This window comes from Mustela erminea, chromosome 16 (genome assembly GCF_009829155.1).
Source record: "Mustela erminea isolate mMusErm1 chromosome 16, mMusErm1.Pri, whole genome shotgun sequence".
NCBI lineage: Eukaryota > Metazoa > Chordata > Mammalia > Carnivora > Mustelidae > Mustela > Mustela erminea.
Window position 1 is genome coordinate 25,694,522 of NC_045629.1, and position 20,894 is coordinate 25,715,415.

The following is a 20,894-nucleotide window of genomic DNA, read 5'->3' on the forward strand; positions in this document are numbered from 1 at the left end:
ACATAAAAAGAACTGAAATGGGATACAGTTGATTTTATTTTTTTAATTTAATTACTTAACACATAGTGCATTATTAGTTTCAGAGGTAGAGTTCAGTGATTCATTCAGTCTTATATACTAACCAGTGCTCACTATATCCCAAGCCCTCCTTAATGTCCATCACCCTTTTACCCCATCTCCCTATCCTCCCCCACCCCAGCAATCCTCAGTACTTTGTCTCCTATTCTAGTTTGTCTCCCTCTCTGATTTCATCTTCAAACAATTGATTTTAGAGTATAATGGGTTTATAGATAATTGTTTTACTTTCTTGATTCTTTCATATTATAACAATGATGCAATAAAAACAGCTTTAAAAAATTAGATCCTCACCATGTAGAGTAAACGGTACTTAGTTTGCAATGACTAAACCATGCTAAGAATATGAGTGCTTGTGTCTTCCGTCAGCTCCAGGAAATCAAATACCATGACTTCCTTGTCTCTACCACAACATCTCAAGCCCAAATAGATCCAATAAATATCCAGTGCCAGTCTAATCGCTGAACCACTGGCAAACACCAAGTGTAGTCAACATGAAAGTGAAAACTTACTGTTATTTGTTGGTTCAGGAAACCCAGCCTTTGGACCACTCCATCCTTTGTTTTCCCCTGTCTGAAAGATTAAGCCAATTGTTTAAATTCAGAGAAACAGATTAATGCGAAAAGAAAAAAGTTAACTAGCCAATTAAGCAAAGGCAAAAGTCTCTCGCGTGATTATTTATTCTCTCCCTCTTTAAACCCAGGACGATGGACACAAAAGTAATTAATATGAACAGTAACATTCTTCCTTTCCTATGTGCAAATCTATTCTTATATCTTCTTCTGCTTTTATCTGTTCATCTAAATTTATAATTTAAGTAATCAAGAAAGTCTCACAGTCAATACATGTAGTATATACAACATAGGCTCTATCTAGATGGTTAAAAAGCAAACAATTCTTAAACAGTAAATAATAATCATCACAAGTGCTAAAGTAACTCAAAGGGTTTTATGGTTTCTGAAGTCTAATCAACAATGGAAATTGTTCTCTGAAAGCTCTAAGAAGGGTCATGAAATACTGCTAATGACATATACAGAAGATTGAAAACTAAGCCCAAACTTTAAGTAAAACTTATAATATCCTGACTTTTGTCAGGCCATTTGATCTGCCTGTTATAAAAATATATTCAGAGAAGCCAAGGTATTTTGAAGTAGTAAGTATTTTAGTCAAATTAATAAGTGACTTTAACTGGTTATGTTCTCTTTGTGTGGAGCTGGTCTTATTGATATAAAGTACTACAGGGGAACAAAGTCATATTTCCTATTATAATCAGCTTTTATATTTACACTATCAGATGTTAAAGTTCAAATGGAAAAATAAACTCTAGATATAAACACAAAATATAATCCTGGCAAATAGTATACCACTGTGAAAGGACGGAAGAGGAGTAAATGCTCATAAATGCTGGTGGGTGTCAATGGAAAGCCTGAGGAGACCCCACATACACATTCTCTGTGAAGATGAGATCAAAATGAGAAGAAAGCTGCCTGAGGGAGGTTAGAAGTTTGAGGAAAGTGGAGCAAGGTATTAAGTCACATTAGGGAAGGGAAGGGGAGCCAGATCAGAAGAATGCAGATTCTCGGGCACCCACCTCTGAGACTCAGGCACACAGTCTGCTTGAGAATGAGTCTGGGCAAGAAAATCAAGAACTGTGTCCCCACACCCACCATACTCTTATGATCAAGTAATAAGCACAACAGCTGACTACAGAGCATGCAGATATACCTCACCCCTTGGGACAGTGAAGAGGGACTGCTGAAACCTGAGGGCAGAGCAGAAACATTGAGTGCAAAATCCTCCCAAACCTCACCCCACACAAAACACAGATAATAGCACGCCACTGCTGAAGGGATTTGAAGTCAGTAGTGATGAGAACAACAACAAAACTCAAAATGAGCTCAACTACTGACAGGATTGATAGTACCCTCCACACCCTCCAGAATTAGTCTGACAGAAAAGACATGCCTATTTCTCAATATAAATACTGTTTAACTCAGGCTCAACAATTTTTCAATATAAAATGTCCATTACTTCTTCAAAAATTTTAAGACAATCAAAATTGCAAGAATTACCCATTGTCAGAGGACAAAGAACTCAACAAAACAGGACCCAGAGGTCAGAATTATAGGAAATAAATTTTACAATACCTAAGATTAGCAGGTTAGAAGATTTAATATATGTAATGTACATAATGTAATCACAGACAACATGTTAAACATATGGGAAAACTCAAAAGAGAAATAGAAACTATAGAACAAAAGCGATTGGAAATCTTGGGGGACAGTCACAGATGAAAATTAATGCTGATGTTATTAACACATGGACACATATGAAGAAATATTCACTAAAACTGCAGATAAATCAATAGAAATTATTCAAACTGAGGCACAGGAAAAAAAAGGTAAAAATTTAAAAGGAACAAAAGATACTAGAGCTACAAAACAATACCAATGGTCTAAGAAATGTGTAACTGGAAACTCCACAGAAGAGATAAAACAAAGAATAATAAATATTTGAAAAATTAACAGCTGAGAATTTGATGAAGTAGCCAAATTATAACAATCCACAGATACCACATGCAGAAACCACTAAGCAGGAAAAATACAAAAAGAGGAAGAAAGAAGGAAGAAGAAAAAGAGGAGAAAGGGAGGAAGAAGAGAGGAAGAACAGGCAAGAGGGCAGAAGGATAAAGCAAAAAAAAATCATATTTACACATATTATAGTCAAACTGCTGAGAACTAATGAAAAAGGAAAATTCTGACAGCCTTCGAAGGGAAAAAGATAACATGGAGAGGAAAGAGCCGGTAAGAATTACAGCAGATGTTTCAATGAAAACTATGCAAGTCAAGAGACAATGAAACAAGATCTTTTCAGTACAGTAGATCCCCTTATCCACAGGGGATGCATTCCAAGTTCCCCAGCAGGGGCCTGATAGCACAGATAGTACAAAACCCTATATATACTATGTTTTTTCCTGAACATACAGACCTACAACATGTTTAATTTATAAAATAGGCACAGTAAGAGATTAACAATAATAAGTAATAAAATAGAACAATTATAACACTATAGGAAGTTATATGAACATGTTCTCTCAAAATATCTTACTGTATTATACTCACTATTCTTGTGATGATTTGAGATGATAAAATGCCTACAGGATGAGATTAAGTGAGGTGAATGGCAAAGGCATTCTAATGTAAAGGTAGGCAACTATTAATCTTCTGATGAGCTTTCAGACCTGTGGATGGCCGCAGATGACTGAATCCATGGAGAGTGAAACCATAAATATGGGGGACTACTATACTGAAAGAAAAAAACCCAGAATCCTATACCCAGACAAAAATAACTTACAAAAATGAAAATGAAATAAAGACTTCTTTATCAAACAAAAACCAAGAGAAATTACTTCCAGTAGATTTGTTAATACAAGTAATTCTAGAGTAAGTTTTATAAGCAGTATAATACCAGAAAGAAATCTAAACAAATGAACATTATTCATAAATATGGATCTACATGAATGAATGAGGAGTACTGAAAATGGTAAAAATGAGGGTAAATATAAGACATTTTTTCTGATTTCAACAACATAAAATGACAATAGACTATATAAAGCATAATTAGTAACAATAAATTGTGAGTTTATACTATATAAAGAAGTAATATGTATGACCACAATAGGAGGTCTCTCAAACATACAAAGTATAATCGCAATAGGTCATAAAGACAGATAGAAAAATAAAATGCATGACCATATTAGAGGTCAAAGAGAAGAAAGTGAACAAAGAATAAATGGAATAAATAGAAACAAGTAGTAAGACAATACATTTAAATCCAGCTGTATCAATAACTATGATAAATGTAAATGGTCTTCAACTAAACCTTCAACTAAAAGACAGACTGTCAAATTAAATTTTAAAAAAGCAAGACCCGGGACGCCTGGGTGGCTCAGTTGGTTAAGCTGCTGCCTTCGGCTCAGGTCATGATCCTGGCATTCTGGGATCGTATCCCACATCGGGCTCCCTGCTCAGTGGGAGCCTGCTTCTCCGTCTGCCTCTGCCTGCCACTCTGTCTGCCTGTGCTCACTCTGACAAATAAATAAATAAATAAAATCTTTAAAAAAAAAAAAAAAGCAAGACCCAATTATGTTTTCTTTAAAAAAGCAATTTAAGTATAAAGACACAGATAGGCTAAGACGATGGCAGAAAAATATCTCATGCAAACATTAATCAAATTTAAACTGGGATGGCTATAATAATATCAGACAAAGCAGAATTCAGGGAAAGAATTATCAAGGCTAAGGAAAGAAATCATATAATAATAAAGTGGCCAAGTCATCAAAAAGATACAACAATGCTAATTATATATATATGTATATGTTAACCACAAAGGTTTAAAGTACACAGAACAAGACTGATAAAACTGAAAGAAGTGGATCAATCCAAATTATAACTAGAGACACTAACAATAAAAGAAGCAGAAAGAAAATCAGAAGGAATACAAGACTGGAAAGAAGCCAAAAAGAAAATTAAAACATATCTTAAACTGAATAAAAATAAAAACTCAACTTGTCAAAATCTGTAGGATAAAGTTAAAAATCTGCCAGTGAAATTCACCATTACAACAGATTAAACAGAAAAATCATATGACATATCAACAGATGCAGAGAAAGCATTTAGCAAAATTCAAAATTCAAAATGTACTGACAAGTAAAAAAAAACAACAATCTCTTAATAAAGCAGGAATATAAGGAAATATCAATCTGATACAGAGTATCTATGGAAAGAAAAAAAAACTACAGGGGCGCCTGGGTGGCTCAGTGGGTTAAAGCCTCTGCCTTTGGCTCAGGTCATGATCCCAGGGTCCTGGGATGGAGCCCCGCATCTGGCTTTCTGCTCTGCAGGGAGCCTGCTTCCTCCTGTCTCTCTCTGCCTACCTGCGATCTCTTTCTGTCAAATAAATAAATAAAATCTTTAAAAAAAAAAAAACTACAATCATATGGTATTCATAAAGGTGAAAGCCTGGATGACTTTCCTTCTACAATGGGGAACAAGGTAAGGATATCTGCTTTCCTATTCAACAATCAACTACTTCTATTCACCATTGTACCAAATGCTCTTTTCACAGCAATAAAGCAAGGCAAGTAGATAAAAGCATACAGATTAGAAGGAAAGAAATAAAACTGTCTTTCTTCATAGACGATATGGTCATCAATGCAGAAATTCCCAAACACTCTACAAAATCAACTAATATAACTTATTACTCAGTTTAGCTAGGTCACAGAGTACAAGGTCAATATATAAAGACCAACTTTATTTCTATATAATAGAAAAGAACTGGAAATTGAATGGTACAGTCATTGGTTTAAAAACCAACATCATTAAAAAATATACCATTAATAATATATCCAAAAACATGAACCACTTAGGGATAAACATAAAAATTGTGGGGGCGCCTGGGTGGCTCAGTGGTTTAAGCCTCTGCCTTCAGCTCAGGTCATGATCTCAGGGTCCTGGGATCGAGCCCCACATCGGTCTCTCTGCTCAGCGGGGAGCCTGCTTCCCCCTCTCTCTCTGCCTGCCTCTCTGCGTACTTGTGATCTCTCTCTATCAAATAAATAAATAAAAATCTTTTTAAAAAATTGTGTAAAGTATTTCTATGAAAACATACAAAACATCGCTGTGAGATATTTCTATAAAAACCTAAATAAATGGAGAGCTAGATCTTGTTCATGGACTGAAAGATTCCATATTAAGATACTGATTTACGTGAAATTGATATTCAACACAACCCTAAAGAAAACTTCCCAGTTGTCTCTTTCTTTTCTTGGTAAAGACTGATTCTAAAATTTCTATGGAAATGCAAAGGCTCCAGACTAGCCAAAATAATTTAAAAAATAAAAAAACAGAACAAAGACAAGAGTTCTTTATCTGATTTCAAACCCATACATAATTGTAATAGCTTCAGGATAGACATATGGATTAAGGAACAGATATGTGGTCAACTGATTTTCAATAATTGCTAAGAGACTTCAATGGAAAAGCATTAATCTTTGAAACAAATGATGCTAGAACAACTGGATCACCTACACGGAAAAGGAGGGAAGGAGAGGACAGGAAGGGAGGGAAGGAAAAGGCCGGGGAATTCTTGATCTGATAAAGAATTTGTGTCCAAAATATATAAAGAACTCTTCTACAACTACTCAATAAGAAAGCAAACTATCCAATTTTTAAAAAGACAAAACTTTGAATAGGCATTTCAGGGAAGAGAGATATGAACGGTAAATAAACACATGATAAAATATTCAACATTATCAGTTACTAGGGATATATAAATTAAATTCCAGTGAGATAATATTATACACCTACAAGTACAATCAAAACTATTAAAACCAACAATACCAAGAGCTGAATGTGAAGTAACTGCAGCTCTTAAACACTCCTGGTGGGAATACAAATTGGTACAGCCTCTCTGGAAAACCTCTTCACAGCTTCTTAACAAAGTTACACATGCGCTAATTATATAAATATGTACATAAAGAATATACTAGAGAAATATATACATATAAAGACTTATACATGAATGTTTACAGCCACATAGTTTATAATAGCCTCAAAGTAGAAAGAGCCCAAATGTTGGCGCAGACTAAAACAGTAACAGACAATAGAAAAGAACAAACTAATGATAAATGCAACAGCACAGAAGAATCTTAGCATTATGAAGCCAGACACAAAAGGCTTCCTAATTTTTGAGCCAAATTATATGACGTTCTGGAAAGGCAAAATTATAGAAACAGAAATCAAGTGAGTGCTTGCCAGGAGCTAAGGAGAGGGTAAGAGATTAACTACAAACGGGAACTTTTCTGCAGTAACAGAAGTATTATACATCTTAATTGTGGTGGCAGTTAATAAATGTGTACACATATAACAAGACACTTATGTCAAAATTCACTGAACTGCATCACAATAAATCTGAAATTTTTTATAAAGTGGGGATATATTAGTATATACACATAGAATATCTCTGTAAAGATATTTATTTCTATTTATCAAATCCTTATATAATATTCACTGTATTTCAGACAGTATTCTAAATGCTGTACAATTAACTCATTGTGGGGAGATGCTATTCAAAAGAGAGACTAAGAAACCAAGGATCTCAGAGTAAAATAAGATTAACTTTTTCCTCAGTGTTTACCTGTTCATGCTATTTGAATTCTTTCAGCCATATATATAATTGTTTATTAAGAAAAAAAACTTTTTAAAAACATGCTTTTGCAGGTTTTTAAGCTGCTTTTGCCACATTAATCACAGATTTTATTGACAGATCAGTGTATTCAGTCCTTGTCCTGATCTCTCTGTAGCATATGGCTGCTACCTACTTCTTTTTTTTTTTTTTTTTAATGTTCTGTTAAGTCACCATACAGTACTTCAGCTGGAGGAATCATGCTACCTACTTCTTAAAGCCACTCTCTCTTCCTGTTTACAGGTTTTCTTTCCTCTTCCTTCCCATCTCCCCCATGCACATTATCAGCTACAGAAAGCTTATCACACACACTTCAGAAATACCTCAGCTATCTATCCCCTTGCTTCTCTACCACCACTGCTTGAGTTCAGACCCTCAGCATCTTTTACCTGAACAGTTCTGCTAGCCTCCTAGCTGGACTCTCAGCCTCCTCTCATCCTGCTCAAATACCCTTCCTCTGTTACTCACACAGCTGTCTTTTGAAGAACGCAAAGCACATCATGTCACTTCTGTGTTCAAATCTTGGCGCTTTCCGTAGAGTTCCAGAACGGCGGCCTCCTGGTCTCCGGCCCGGAGGAGCCAAGAGCCCGGGGCCCCACTCCTCAGTGCGCCCTCAGAGAACAGCGCCCAGTAACTCCCGTCTGCCTGACCTCCGGCCGCGCTCCGAGCTCACCGAGCCTGCAACTGGTTCAAGTATCTCCTCACCGGCGTTTTATGAGAAAGATACAGCAGGAGTCAATATCCTTGTGAGAAATGAAAAGCTCACAGTGACAGCGTCGCTGCCCTGGGATCACACATTTAGGCCTGAATGACAGCATCCAGAACCAGAAACAAAATCGAGAAAGACATCTCTTTGTTTTGTGGAAGTGTCTGCTCAGAAGCCCCAGAGCTGAGAGGAGGAGGAGGTGATGCACTTTGGAACCATATTTAGTAACAGCATTATTTACAATTGCCAAGACCTGGAAACAATCCACATGTCCATCAATGGATGAATGGATGAAGAAACTATGATCATGCCTGGCAAACTGTGACCCATGGGCCAAATCTGGCTGTTGCTTGTTTTGAAAATGAAGTTTTTTGGGAACACAGACGCGCTCATTCATTTCCCTATCATCTATGACTGCTTTTGTGCCAGGAGTAGCCCACAAAGCCTAGAATATTATCAGGCCCCTTACCAAAAAGGCTTGGCAACGATGCTGGATCTAGCTGTCACTTTACAGGAAATACAGCTCAGAGAGGAAAATGGCGATCAATGTCGACACAACAACCAAAGCAGACTACAAGTTATTTTATAAGACAAAAGACTCAGTTTCTTCCCAAATAAATTACATAAAAATGAAAAAAGAAAAAGAAGAGGAAATTAATGTAGATTGAACAGTATTTAATAGAAATATCAGCCAAAAGCAATGTGTGACTCCTGCTAAGATCCTAATTGAAATAAGTGACTCGTAAAGCAAATTTTGACACAGTGCAGGGGGGGGGGGGACTGAACATGAACTAATGTTTCTGATTTTTACTCATATGAAACAAATGACCTACTATTAAGTATATAATAGTATGTTATATATAAAATACACTAAAATATAAAATGACAACCATGTTACCTTCATAGGCTTTGTGGGTCAGAAATTTTGGACAAAGGGGCACCTGGGTGCCTCAGTTGGTTAAGGGGCTGCTTTCCACTCGGATCATGAAACCAGGGTCCTGGTATTGAGTTCTGCATGGAGCTCCATGCTCAGTGGGGAATCTGCTTCTCCTTCTCCCTGTGCCTCCACCCCATGCTGTCTCTCTCTCAAGAAAGTAAATAAATAAAATCTTAAAAAAAAAAAAAAAGAAATTTGGAAACTTGAAAGGCTGGGCTCAGCTAGAAATGTTGATTAAACACTGACAGATGCCACTTGTGTGGCTGAATTCTGAGAGAGGCCATCTTGAGAGGCACTTTCTAAAGAGGAAATAGGGCAAGAGGATCAAGTGGGAGTTAGAGACCTTTCTGATCCCACCTTTAGAGTCAGACAGCATTTCCACTCTAACATTCCCGTGGTTGCAGTGAGTGATAAAAACCTGATCAGAATCAAGAGGTGGGGATTTTTATTTTTTTTAAGATTTTATTAACAGAGAGAGAGGACAAGCAGGGAGAGTCAGAAGCAGGCTCCCCACTGAGCAGAGAGCCCATGTAGGGCTCGATCCCAGGACCCTGGGATCGTGACCTGAGCTGAAGGCAGACACTTAACCCACTGAGCCACCCAGGTGCCCCAAGAGGAGGGGATTAAGACTTCACCTCATGATGGGGGCATGGCAAGCTCACCCTGCAGAACAGGAAGATGTTGCTGAAACCGTGTTTTGGAAAATACAGTCTGCCACAAATGGCTAGCAGCTGATATTAACAAATCATTGTCTTTTTTCCCTTGGTCATGGTAATGTTTGCATGGATTTGTTTTAGAAGTTGCTGCAGTGCCTGGGTGGCTCAGTCATTGGAACCTCTGACTCCTGGTTTTGGCTCCAGTCATGATCTCAGGGTCATGTGATCAAGCCCCAGTCCAGCTCCCTGGAGTCTGCTTGCAATTCTCTCTTTCCCTTTGCCACTTCCCCCATACCTCCTGCTCTTGCGTGCTCTCTCTCTCTCTCTCTCAAATAAATAAATAGTCCTTTATGTGTTACAGTAAAAAAAAAAAAAATCTTAAATTAGTAACTCCTCAAGCTCTTTAACTTACATAAAAACAGTGGTCTCAGCTATTCCTGACTTTCCAGATTCATCTTCATATTCTCTAGGTTCTGGGATACTATTATTTTTGTTACATGATTAAAGCTACTCACTGTTAACACTTAAGGGTTAGTTTTTTTAGTGTAGGGACCAAGTTTCAGTCATCTTATTATCTTCAGCTACCAGTGTTTGGCACTAAGTGAGTGCAATGGTAAATTTTATGTGTCATTGTCTGGACCATGGTGACTAGGTAACTGATCAAGCATTATTCTGGGTGTTCTATGAGGGTGATTTTGGAAGAGACTGACATTGAAATCACTGAACTCTGAGTAAAGCAGATTCCTCTCTGTAATGTGGGTGAGCCTAATCAGTTGAAGACCTACCTAGAAGAAAAGATTGACCTCCCCTGAAGGAAGAGGGAACTCAGCAGAAAGCTTCTGGACTCAGACTTAACTCCTGATTCTCCAGCCTAGTGGCCTCTCCCTCAGATTTTGGACTAGCCAAGCCTCTGCAACTGCACAGGCCAATTCCCTTAAATAAGTCTCTGTGACTAATGTTATGAATATGTATGTACACACACACACACATACACATCCTGTTGCACTGTTTCACTGGAGAACCTTGAACAATAATATAGTGCATATACAAAAAATGTTTTCATATTAATAAAATTAGTGGTTTATTTTCACTTAACATACAAATACATGTCTATGAGGAGATTTACTTTGACATATATTTATAAATCACTCACCAGTTTTAAGTCAATATAAACGTGTTAAGTTAAAACAACATATACACAATATAAGAACTACAGAATCTTGAACACATGTTAGGTTTCATGTTACAAATACTTTTAAAAGAAGAAAAAGCATTGACTAGCCAGGTTATAAAAACAGAATTGAAATCTCTAGCGATATCACACACACAAATAAATCTTAATCACTCAAAATAATTGCCTAGATATTCACAGCTGTCTTAAAAAGAAAAGTATATCTAAATGTTTTCTAATAGATGATTTTATTTTTACTCTGAATTTCAGAAATGTGTTCCTATAGAAATTGAAAATATCTCTAAAACAGAATCCTTATGTGAGAAACGGCATGGAAAAAAAAAGCATATTGTTTTTGATAGAAATAATCATTAAGCCTGTTTTATGAATTTTCATTTAATAAAATGTTTAGTCAAAATAATTTCTACATGTGCACAGATAAAATGATAATACAAAATGGAATTAAGCTAGTTCCTGCTAAGTTATCTGCCAAGTACAGAATTTGGGGTTCTCTGCTTCTCTTGCAACAGAGGTAGGTGTTAATGATGTCATTAACTGCTGCAGAAGAAATAGGGAACCCTGAACATAAGTCTTGGCAGAAAATAAACACCCTCTGAGTTTACCTTTAAATTTAAAGTAAATAGAAAAATTAGTTTATAGAGTGCCTGTCCAATATAGTTCCTGCCCTAAAGGGATAACTCAGGATCTTTATTTCCAGTGTTTTCAGCTGTATTCCAGAAATAAAGGCTCACAAACTCTGTCCTTTAAAAAGCACAAATTAAAACTGTGGCTATATGGCAAAAACCATGAGTCAATAAGCTAAAAAGTATTCAACTGGAATTATATAAAATTTATACAACAATATAATTTTTTAGCATTTTCCAACTGTAAGATTATAATATTTCATCTTGGCCCCATAAACAGATGTTATTTTGTACCTGGAGAATCTATCTTTAAAGATACAGAGTACCGCCCTGGGTTGTGGGGGCGCGGGAGAAACACTGACTTCTACTTTAACAGTAGTTAAGACATTACTTAGAGTCAAAAACACTGGAATAGGATTTGTTCCTCACTCTGATATTCTGACAGGATAGGCATATGTACATATAAATTTAGCTCTCACCTTGTCAAGTTGATCTTGAAGACTAGTGGATGCTTTATAACCAAGCTGTAACAGCATTGCTTCTGCAGCATTTTTTTTGGCTATCTTTTTGTTAGGTCCTGTTCCAGTAGCAACTTCATTGCCTACTTTGACCTGACAAGATTAAAGGAAGAAAGTGAGGATAATTGCTTTGGTAAACAGGAACTTCTTAACACCATAAAACAATGTGTCATGCTCTTTAGCATTCAAAAATATAAAATTTGGTCCATAATGAAAACAGCAACTAAGATACTAACCTATTTAATGTTATAAATACAAGTGAAAATATACATGGGGAAAAATACAATAATATGGTCCTCAAACTGACAATGGGGGTTTATCTCAGGGTGACAGAATCTTAAATGATTTTTACTTCCTTACATATTTCTACATTATTTGATTTTTTAAACAATATTATTTATACAAGCAAAAAAATAAAATTCACATTGTAACAGAATTTACATAGATTATGACTACATTTAGTGTTTTTATTTAATGAACTAAAAAGCTGAAATTCATGGTGCTGCCTTATAAAACAATGCTCACATTGCATTCCAAGTTTATAAAGCTTTATATAAATAGTTCCTGAGGAAAATTAATATACAAGGGTTAATACAATATTGTGGTTAAGAACAAAGATTTCCAGGTCAGATCTGGGTATGAAATTATTCTAGAGGTGCTTAGGTGGCTCAATTGGTTAAGCACTGAACTCCTAATTTCGGCTCAGGTCATGATCATGCAATTGAGCCCTGAAAGGGGCTCTAGCTCTACTCTGGATACAGCACCTCTCTGTCCCTCCCCAAACCTCCCTCTCTGTCTCTTTAAAAAAAAAGAAAAGAAAAGAAATTCAATTCTACTACTTCCTAACTGTATGAATTGATTCAAATTAGTCAACATCTTTAAGCTTCAGTTTTTTCATCAGTAAAAGAGGTACTCCTATACTACCTCACAGTATTGCTCTGAAAATTAAACAAGAAAATGTATGTAAACTACAGTGTATAATAAATCATAATTGCTCAATAACAGGAGGTGGGTTTTTTTAAAGACTTTATTTATTTGACAGAGACAGAATACAAGCAAGAGGAGGGAGAAGCAGGCTCCCACTGAGTAGAGAGCTCAGGATTCTGGGATCATGACCTGAGCCGAAGGCAGACGTTTAATTGATTGAGCCACCCAGGTGCCCCTAACAGGAGCCTTTTTATCATTAGAACTATTCCACAATTAACTCTGGGAAACAAATGACACTCACATACACATATATGTCTATATATATATTTAAAATACATCAGCTATCCACACATATATTTTCCAAATTGGGTAGTGTTTTTAATGCTGCACCTGTCAAGAGCTAATGCAAAAAAAAAAAAAAGAAAGAAAGAAAGAAAAGAAAAAAAAAAGTAAATCAGAACGTTAAAAGGAAAAAAATTTTAAAATAAAAAAATTTTTTTAAGATTTTATTTACTTGAGAGACAGAGAATGAGAGAAAGACAGAGAGAGAGAGTGCAAACAAGCAGGAGGAGGAGCAGAGAGACGCAGACTTAATGCTGAGCAGGGGCTCAATCCCAGGACCCTGGGATCATGGTCTGAGCCAAAGGCAGATGCTTAATTGACTGAGCTATCCACGTGCTCCCAAATAAATACATTAAGAAAATTTTTAAAAAGAAAGCAAGAAGTACAGCATTACAAGGACAAATAAGAAATACACAACCACAGTGAGATTTGTTTTTATGAATTGGGTCTCAATAAGCGATCAAAGCAGCAAACAAGAAGATAATCACAACTTCATAAATTAAACAAAGTAGTCTGAATAATCTAACAGGCAAAGAAGAAACCCCAGTAAAAATTAGAAAATATTTTAAGTAAGTAATAACGGAAATACAAAATATCAAAATTTGAAGTTTGCAGCTAAAGGAGGGTCGAGAAGAAAATATATAGTCATAGAAGTTTAGGGAATGGCAGGAATATAATGAGCTAAGCATCCAGTTCAAGAAGCTATTAGAGAAAAATGAATCCAAAGAAAATAGAAGAATAAAGACAAGGGCAGAAATTAAGGAAAATAGAAAACAAAATATGATAAAAAATTTAAAAAGCCAAAAGTTGGTTTCCTGAAAAGACTAATAAAATGATAAATCAAAGATTATGACTTATCAAGGAAAAGTAAGAGAAGACACGAATAAGAATGAAAATGGGAGATTTTGTTGTATAGCATTATATACATTACATTTTGTTGTATTACATCTTGTATAGCATTAAAAAAAAAAAATAAGGGATAGGGGCGCCTGTGTAGCTCAGTTTGGTTAAGGGTCTGCCTTTCTTCTGGGATCAAGTCCTACATGGCTCTCTGCTCAGTGGGGAGTCTGCTTCTCCCTCTTCTCATCTCCCTGCTTATGCTCTCTCTCTCTCCATGTCAAATAAATAAAATCTTTAAAAAAATAACAAGGGATATTGAATATTTCAGCTAAAATTTTTTGAATATTTAAATAAAATGGAAAAATTCCTCAACAATACAAATTACCAAAACTGGCATAGAATAAACCCCGAACTGTATAGCTCTATAACCATTAAAAAATAGTAATAATTAAAAGCATTTCCACAAAGAAAACTCCAGAGAGCTCCTCCAGCAAGTTCTACCTAATATTTAAGGAAGAATAATGTTAGTCTTACAAAAATTCATCTAAGAATAGAAAAAGAGATATCAGTCCCCAATTATTCAGTGAGGTATCACTTTGATTCCAAAATCCAACAAGAACAGTATAAGAAAAAATTTTACAGACCAATTTCATTCATGAATATAACTGCTAAAGTTTAAACTATATAAGAGTAAACTGAACAAAGCAATATAAAGAAAGAAAAATCATGACCAAGTTAGGTTTATCACAGAAATTTAAGACTGGTCTAACATTTGAAAGTCAAACAAAATCTGTAAACAGAATCTGCTATATTAATAGGTTGAGAAGACAAAACATACGGTCATCATAATAAATGGAGCAAAAGCATTTGATAAAACTCAACATCCATTCATAATAAATATTCTTAGTAAACTAGAGAAAAAAGTGAACTTCCTAAATACGATGAAGGGCATTTTGTAAAAAACCTATAGCAAACCTCAGCAAATGTTATACTTAATGTTGAAATTCTGAAATTAGAAACAAGACAAGGATGACTTCTATTTATACTAGCATTTAAGATTTTATTACAAATCCTAGACAGAACAATAAAGCAAGAAAAAATATGGTATAGAATTAGAAGTATAAAAACAAACCATCATTATCTGGAGATACGTTTTTTACATAGGAAATCCAAGAATATATACAGATAAATTATAAGAATTTATGAGTGTCAAGTTTTCTATGTAAATAGTAGTATACAAAAGCCAATTGCATTTTTATATCCCATCAACAATCAAGTAGAAAATTATAAAAGTTATTAAATGCAAATCAAATACCTATGAGGTTTAAGAACTTTATACAGAAAATAATAAGCACCAAGAAAAATTAAGATAAACTTAATAAGTAGAAATATGCCATACTCATGCACTGAAAATGAGTATGATATCAATTCTCTTCAATGTGACCTATAAATTCAATAAATTTTCATCAAAATTCCACACATGTTTTTACAATATTTGACAAGCTGATTCCAAAATACTCATGGAAATACAAAGTGCTAAGACCAACCAAGATCTTTTTGAGGAGGAATTTGGCGGCATTAAAATTAATTACTTCTGTTCCTCAAGAGAGCATCACTAAAGTCGGGGGGAAAAAAGGAGAGTCACAACACAAGGAAAGATATTTGAAATGTCATGTAACTAAAAAGGATTCACATTCCAGAATATATAATGAATGCCTCTATGTTATTTTTTTTTTAAAACTGTACAAAAGTAAGCAAGAGAGCTGAACAGGCAATCTATATTTGAAAATTTGGATTGTTTGACCAGATGTCACTGTGCTTTGTTCAGAAAAAAATTAGCTTCAATAGCTTCATGCCACTTTAATAAAATTTCACAATTATAATATACTGTGTACTGGCAATGAATTAGTATGTAGTACAACTAAATTTAGTTTTCAGATATAAAGCATGATACTTCTGCCCACAGTTTTCTTTTCTGGCTTTTGGGTGAAAGCATAATTGGCTATTTCATTTGTCTCAGAACATACCAATTCCCAGCTGGTAACCAGACTTGTGTACTGTTTGCCATTTATTCTTACACAGTATTCAGGTTCCGTGTTACCATTTCTATCACTACTTTTAAGATTCAGTGAACAAAGTACTTCTAACACAGTGGTTAGAAAAAAAACCCATAAACCTTAAATATAAACAAAGTGCAAATTATATGACAAAGAAATTATACTTTTCATCGAATTTTAGTAAAGATGAACTAAATGACCTAGTTCTTGTAGTGTACGAAACACTGAAAATATATTTATTATAGAATTTCTGTAACAACTATCACAAATGTCACAGTTCAAATCTGTGCCATGTCTTTGACATATTTCATTGCTTTTTCTTCCAAAACTAGAAACCATCATATTATGACAACTCAGCCGGATTCTACACACCTCACTCAGAAGCACTGATCAATTGTGGTGCACAGTGGTTCCCTGGAGTGGAGTGAACACACGTGACCTGCCATATCTGTGCTGGCCTGCCCTGGCCTGAACACAGCAGGCCCTAGCTATAATGCGCTTGAGTCCTTGGCTAAAGCCAGGCCTGATACCTGTTATTTTTCCCAGTGTTTTCTCTGCTTCCCCAGCTTCACCCACCCCTGTGTTGTTGCTGGAATGCTTGCAAGCTAACAGATTAGGCTAGCTACGTCAGAAGCTTCCTCTACTGCTCTGAGGGTCAAAAGACTTGCCAAAGTAAATGGAAGCAAGATCACCGAGCAACAACAAAAAAATGTATCATCTGGTTTTTTCATGCTACATACCCCTCACTCACTCTCATTCAATTCTTTTGCTGCTTCATCTCTAAATCATATTTCTCCACCCAGGCCTTATACTCTTTGACTCCAGTCTCCTGCTCTTGGGGAATGCTGTTCCCATCTCGGCATTCACGTTGGATCTGAATCTGCCAGCTTCCCATCTGACCTACTCTGACACCTTCAGGACTGACTGTTAGAAAAGGTGCTTCCAGATTCATTTTTGCCATTCACTCACCCCTCACTTCTCACAAGTTTTTATGGAGGCATGGCTCAACAGTTTGCAGGTAGTTATCCCAGACTTATTTGTTACTACTGGAAAAGGTGAGTGTGCTGAAGGACTTTGATTCCCTAACAAACACAATGGTCACTCAAAAAAAAAAAGAAAAATCACATCATTATAAAAGCAATTAAGTATATAAGTAAACTTTGTAAGTCATCTTTCTAGAAAACTCAAAAAATTTTTAACCATTAAATATTTTTACACTAAAATGTTAATTTGTCTGCAAAGAAGTTCAATTATTTTGCTAAGCAGTAACTTTAAGACTGCCAGATTTTTACATTTAAACAAATCACTTAAACAAGTCAAATCCTCAAAAAACTAAAAACAATTCTAAAATAGCATATACCAAAGACAATCTATTATCTTTCAGTGAGTCACAAATAAAACTGATGAAATTTGCTTTATATTTTAAAAACCTGAAATTTTAATCACAGGTAGGAAAAATTAACTCAATAGAATGTGCTATATACAATGTGTATAAGCGATACCCATTTAATTTAGTTGTCATTATTTTCTCTTCAAAAAATTAAGATATAAAATATAAAAAGCTTTCTTATAAAAAAAAAAAGCTTTAAGAAATATGCTCTGGAAATAAATATCCAAATAATCTTATCAGAGATTTTTCTTTGCCTAGTAATCAATACAAGTAACTGCATCTACTTTATAACATACAAACTTACCTTTATTTTTCATAGTGATAGATAAGTATGAGCATATTATATTACCTCTAGATATTTTTACTTCCACATTCAGTTATAACAAATGATAACACTGCTTAAGTAGTTTATACAAAAGCCTTTACTTTGATAAACTTGCTGCAATACTATAATGAATCCACTGGGGATTCCAGAAGGGGAAAGCAATATGAATTCAGTGTGAAAACATTTAAAAGCACAGCCAAATGTTCCCATTTGACTAGAATGTTTATGAATACCCATAAAATGGAAGCTGGCCTAAGATATTCTAAATTCCTTTTTCAGAAGGGGTACTCAATATACTCTGCAGGAAAAAAAAATTGTTTAATAAACTCAAAGCCAGTTTTTATTCCTAATACAAGTCTAAGTTTTAGGTGATTTTTTTCCCCTCTTCCCCTTTTTTTCCTCTTTCGGAGTTCAAAAAATATATTCTAGAATTCTTCCTAGAATTCTCCTAAACATGTAAAAGGAAAAATGGTTAAGTGTTTTATGAAGTGAAAAGACTAGAATAAGACTGTTCTGGGTCTAATGACATCTAGACAGTGTGTGTTTACTAGTCATAGAAGCAATCTCCCCTTTTTGGATATCGAGGTTCCCAGCCATGGTTTATCTGTGACTGCATTGTTAAGTTTACATCTCCAACAAAGCCAAACAACTAGCTCTCAGTCAGGCAGATAGGCAGCAAATACACACCAAAGGTTTCTTAAGGTACTGCTATGTACATATACTATACTGGGTCCTATGAGATAAAGAAATGTGGAGATTATAAATTGGGAAAGAAGGTAAAATTAAGAAATGCATGAAAAGAAGGTGCCTAGGTGGTTCAGTTGGTTAAGTGATGACACTTAGTTTCAGCTTAGGTCATGATCTTGGGTGATGAGATCAAGCCCTGAGTCAGGCTTCACACTCAGCATGGCGTCTGATTGGGATTCTTTCCCTCTTCCTCCTCCTCCTCCCTCTCTGCCCCTCCCCTGGCTTGTGTGCATAGGCACTCTTTCTCTCTCTGTCTCAAATAAATAAATAAAATCTTAAAAAAAAAAAAAAAGATATGTATGAAAAGTTAATAAATATAAGACACTACGTGTTACTACCAAAATGTCCACCACATGGTGAGCACTTAATAGATATATGTGGGTTTTAACTGGATTACATTAAAGGTGAGATCCACGGGTCTGACTGGAAAAAGTTTCTTTGACAAGCCAATTATAATAAAAAGTTCTGGGACAACAAGGAGAATTTAAATATGGACTGAGTATTAGATGATTCTAATGAATATGAATCATGCCCAATGTAAGAACATAAGGGAAAACTTCCATATTTTTTAATGATATACACTAAGTAGGTAAGCTGAAATGGTATGTGGCTAGATATTAGCTCTGAAATACCTCAAGAAAAGACGGAAGGGAGGGAAGGAGGAAAAAAAAATTGACAGCTGAAGCAAGTGTGGCAGAAAAAGTCTTCATTGTTGTGTTTGGATATTAGTCATATTCCTCATATGCCACTGCTAGTCCACTACATTATTGTTTACAGTTTACTATTAAGTATAACCACCTTTGGATATGTTTGAAATTTACATAATAAGAATCTCAGGTTTCTTCGATATTGGGGTTTACATTGGCAAATGAAGAAAAACAGGCAGAATTTTAAAAGGCAGGTATTTTAGGCATTGTACCTCAATCTGCAACCTCTAAATCTCTAGAGGCCTAAATCTTAGTGGTTCTGAGTCTCTCGGTCCTCACCAGAGTTAGGTAGGAAGTCAGCTTTCTTTTCTTAATTTTCCGGATAACTCAAAAAAGCTCATGCTCTTGGCCCTATTCCATCTACGACATCTATCTTCTAAATGATGTTTCTAATTCCATCTGTATCCGATTTCCCAGTCTTTAACAGCCTCCGGCTGGAAACCGTAAGTTAGACATAGGCATTCTACATTAGAAACTCTGTGGTCAATAACCTGTGTGAACTCACAGTCCCTTCAAAAACCCAGACTGTCTATTCTAGCATGTCCTTGACACTTGAATGTTTCAACCAAGTTGGTAGGTGGGCCTAGAAGGAAGGAATGTTATTAGTTCCTAGTTTGCCCTTCCCCCATGTCTCTATTACAACCTGGGTGTTTCCAATTTTTTTTTCAGTGTTTCAAAAATTTTCTTCTAATATAAATGTTAGAAATACCTGCATCACAAACTCCCGACGTCGGGGCATTCCTCTTTCTGAAAGCAGAACATAATCTGGCTCCTTTTCCTTTTTGGCCTGTTGAATTTGAGCCAGGCGGCTAATGGGGTTCATTCCTTGACCATATTCTGGTCCAGCCTAAAAAATAATTTCAGAAAAACATCTCAGAACATGCTCTGTAAACTTGTTTTTGGATCCTTAAAGAAAGAACGGTTGTCCCCTCACCCTCTGCAACCCAAAACCTAAACTACAGAGGATAATGTAACTGGATAGTCATTTAAGAAGATTTAGAAAGGTAAATCATAGAATGGATCTGAAACAAAGGCTTCTGTGGAATTTAGGGCTCAACGGTGTTATTGATAAGTTGGGTTAAGTCTGCTTTTCAAATCTTCAATATCTTAGAGTTGCTTCACAACTTCTATTCATCAAAAAACACCAAAAAAGGGGGCACCTGGGTAGCTCAGTTGGTTGAGCATCTGACTTTGGTTCTGGTCCTAGTCTCCTGTTCCTGGAATTGAGCCCTGTATAAGGCTCCCTGCTCAGTAGGGAGTCTGCTCGTCTCTCTCCCTCTGCCTCTCCCAGTGCTCATGTTCTCTCTCTCTCCACCCCACTCAAATAAATGGATAAAATCTTAAACATGCACGCACACACATACCAAAAAGAATGTAGAGACAAGCCATGAACTAGGAAAAGATACCTGAAATACATACAACCGAAAAAAGATATAGCCAGTATCTAAAATACATATCCTTTTAATTTTTGTATTAAACCAACTGAGCCACCCAGGTGCCCCAAAATATATTTTTTTAAACTCCTAGAAAGTATTAAGACAATGTAAAAGAAAAATAGGCAAAAGAGGTGAATAGATATTTAACAGAAGAAAAAAACATGAAAAGAT

At 35.5% G+C, this 20,894-nt stretch overlaps 1 protein-coding gene across 13 annotated transcripts in view; it reads right to left on the bottom strand.

The window, feature by feature from the left end:
• The window catches only part of STAU2 (staufen double-stranded RNA binding protein 2), a 327,264-nt gene that overhangs the window by 162,390 nt on the left and 143,980 nt on the right, over positions 1 to 20,894 (bottom strand). For all 13 annotated transcript variants that reach the window (XM_032316746.1, XM_032316751.1, XM_032316745.1 and 10 more), the window contains 3 exons: positions 19,997 to 20,134; positions 11,914 to 12,045; positions 588 to 648 (listed from right to left, as the gene is read on the bottom strand). In XM_032316746.1, coding sequence (XP_032172637.1) covers positions 588 to 648; positions 11,914 to 12,045; positions 19,997 to 20,134 — 331 coding nt within the window. The remainder of the gene's footprint in view (positions 1 to 587; positions 649 to 11,913; positions 12,046 to 19,996; positions 20,135 to 20,894) is intronic.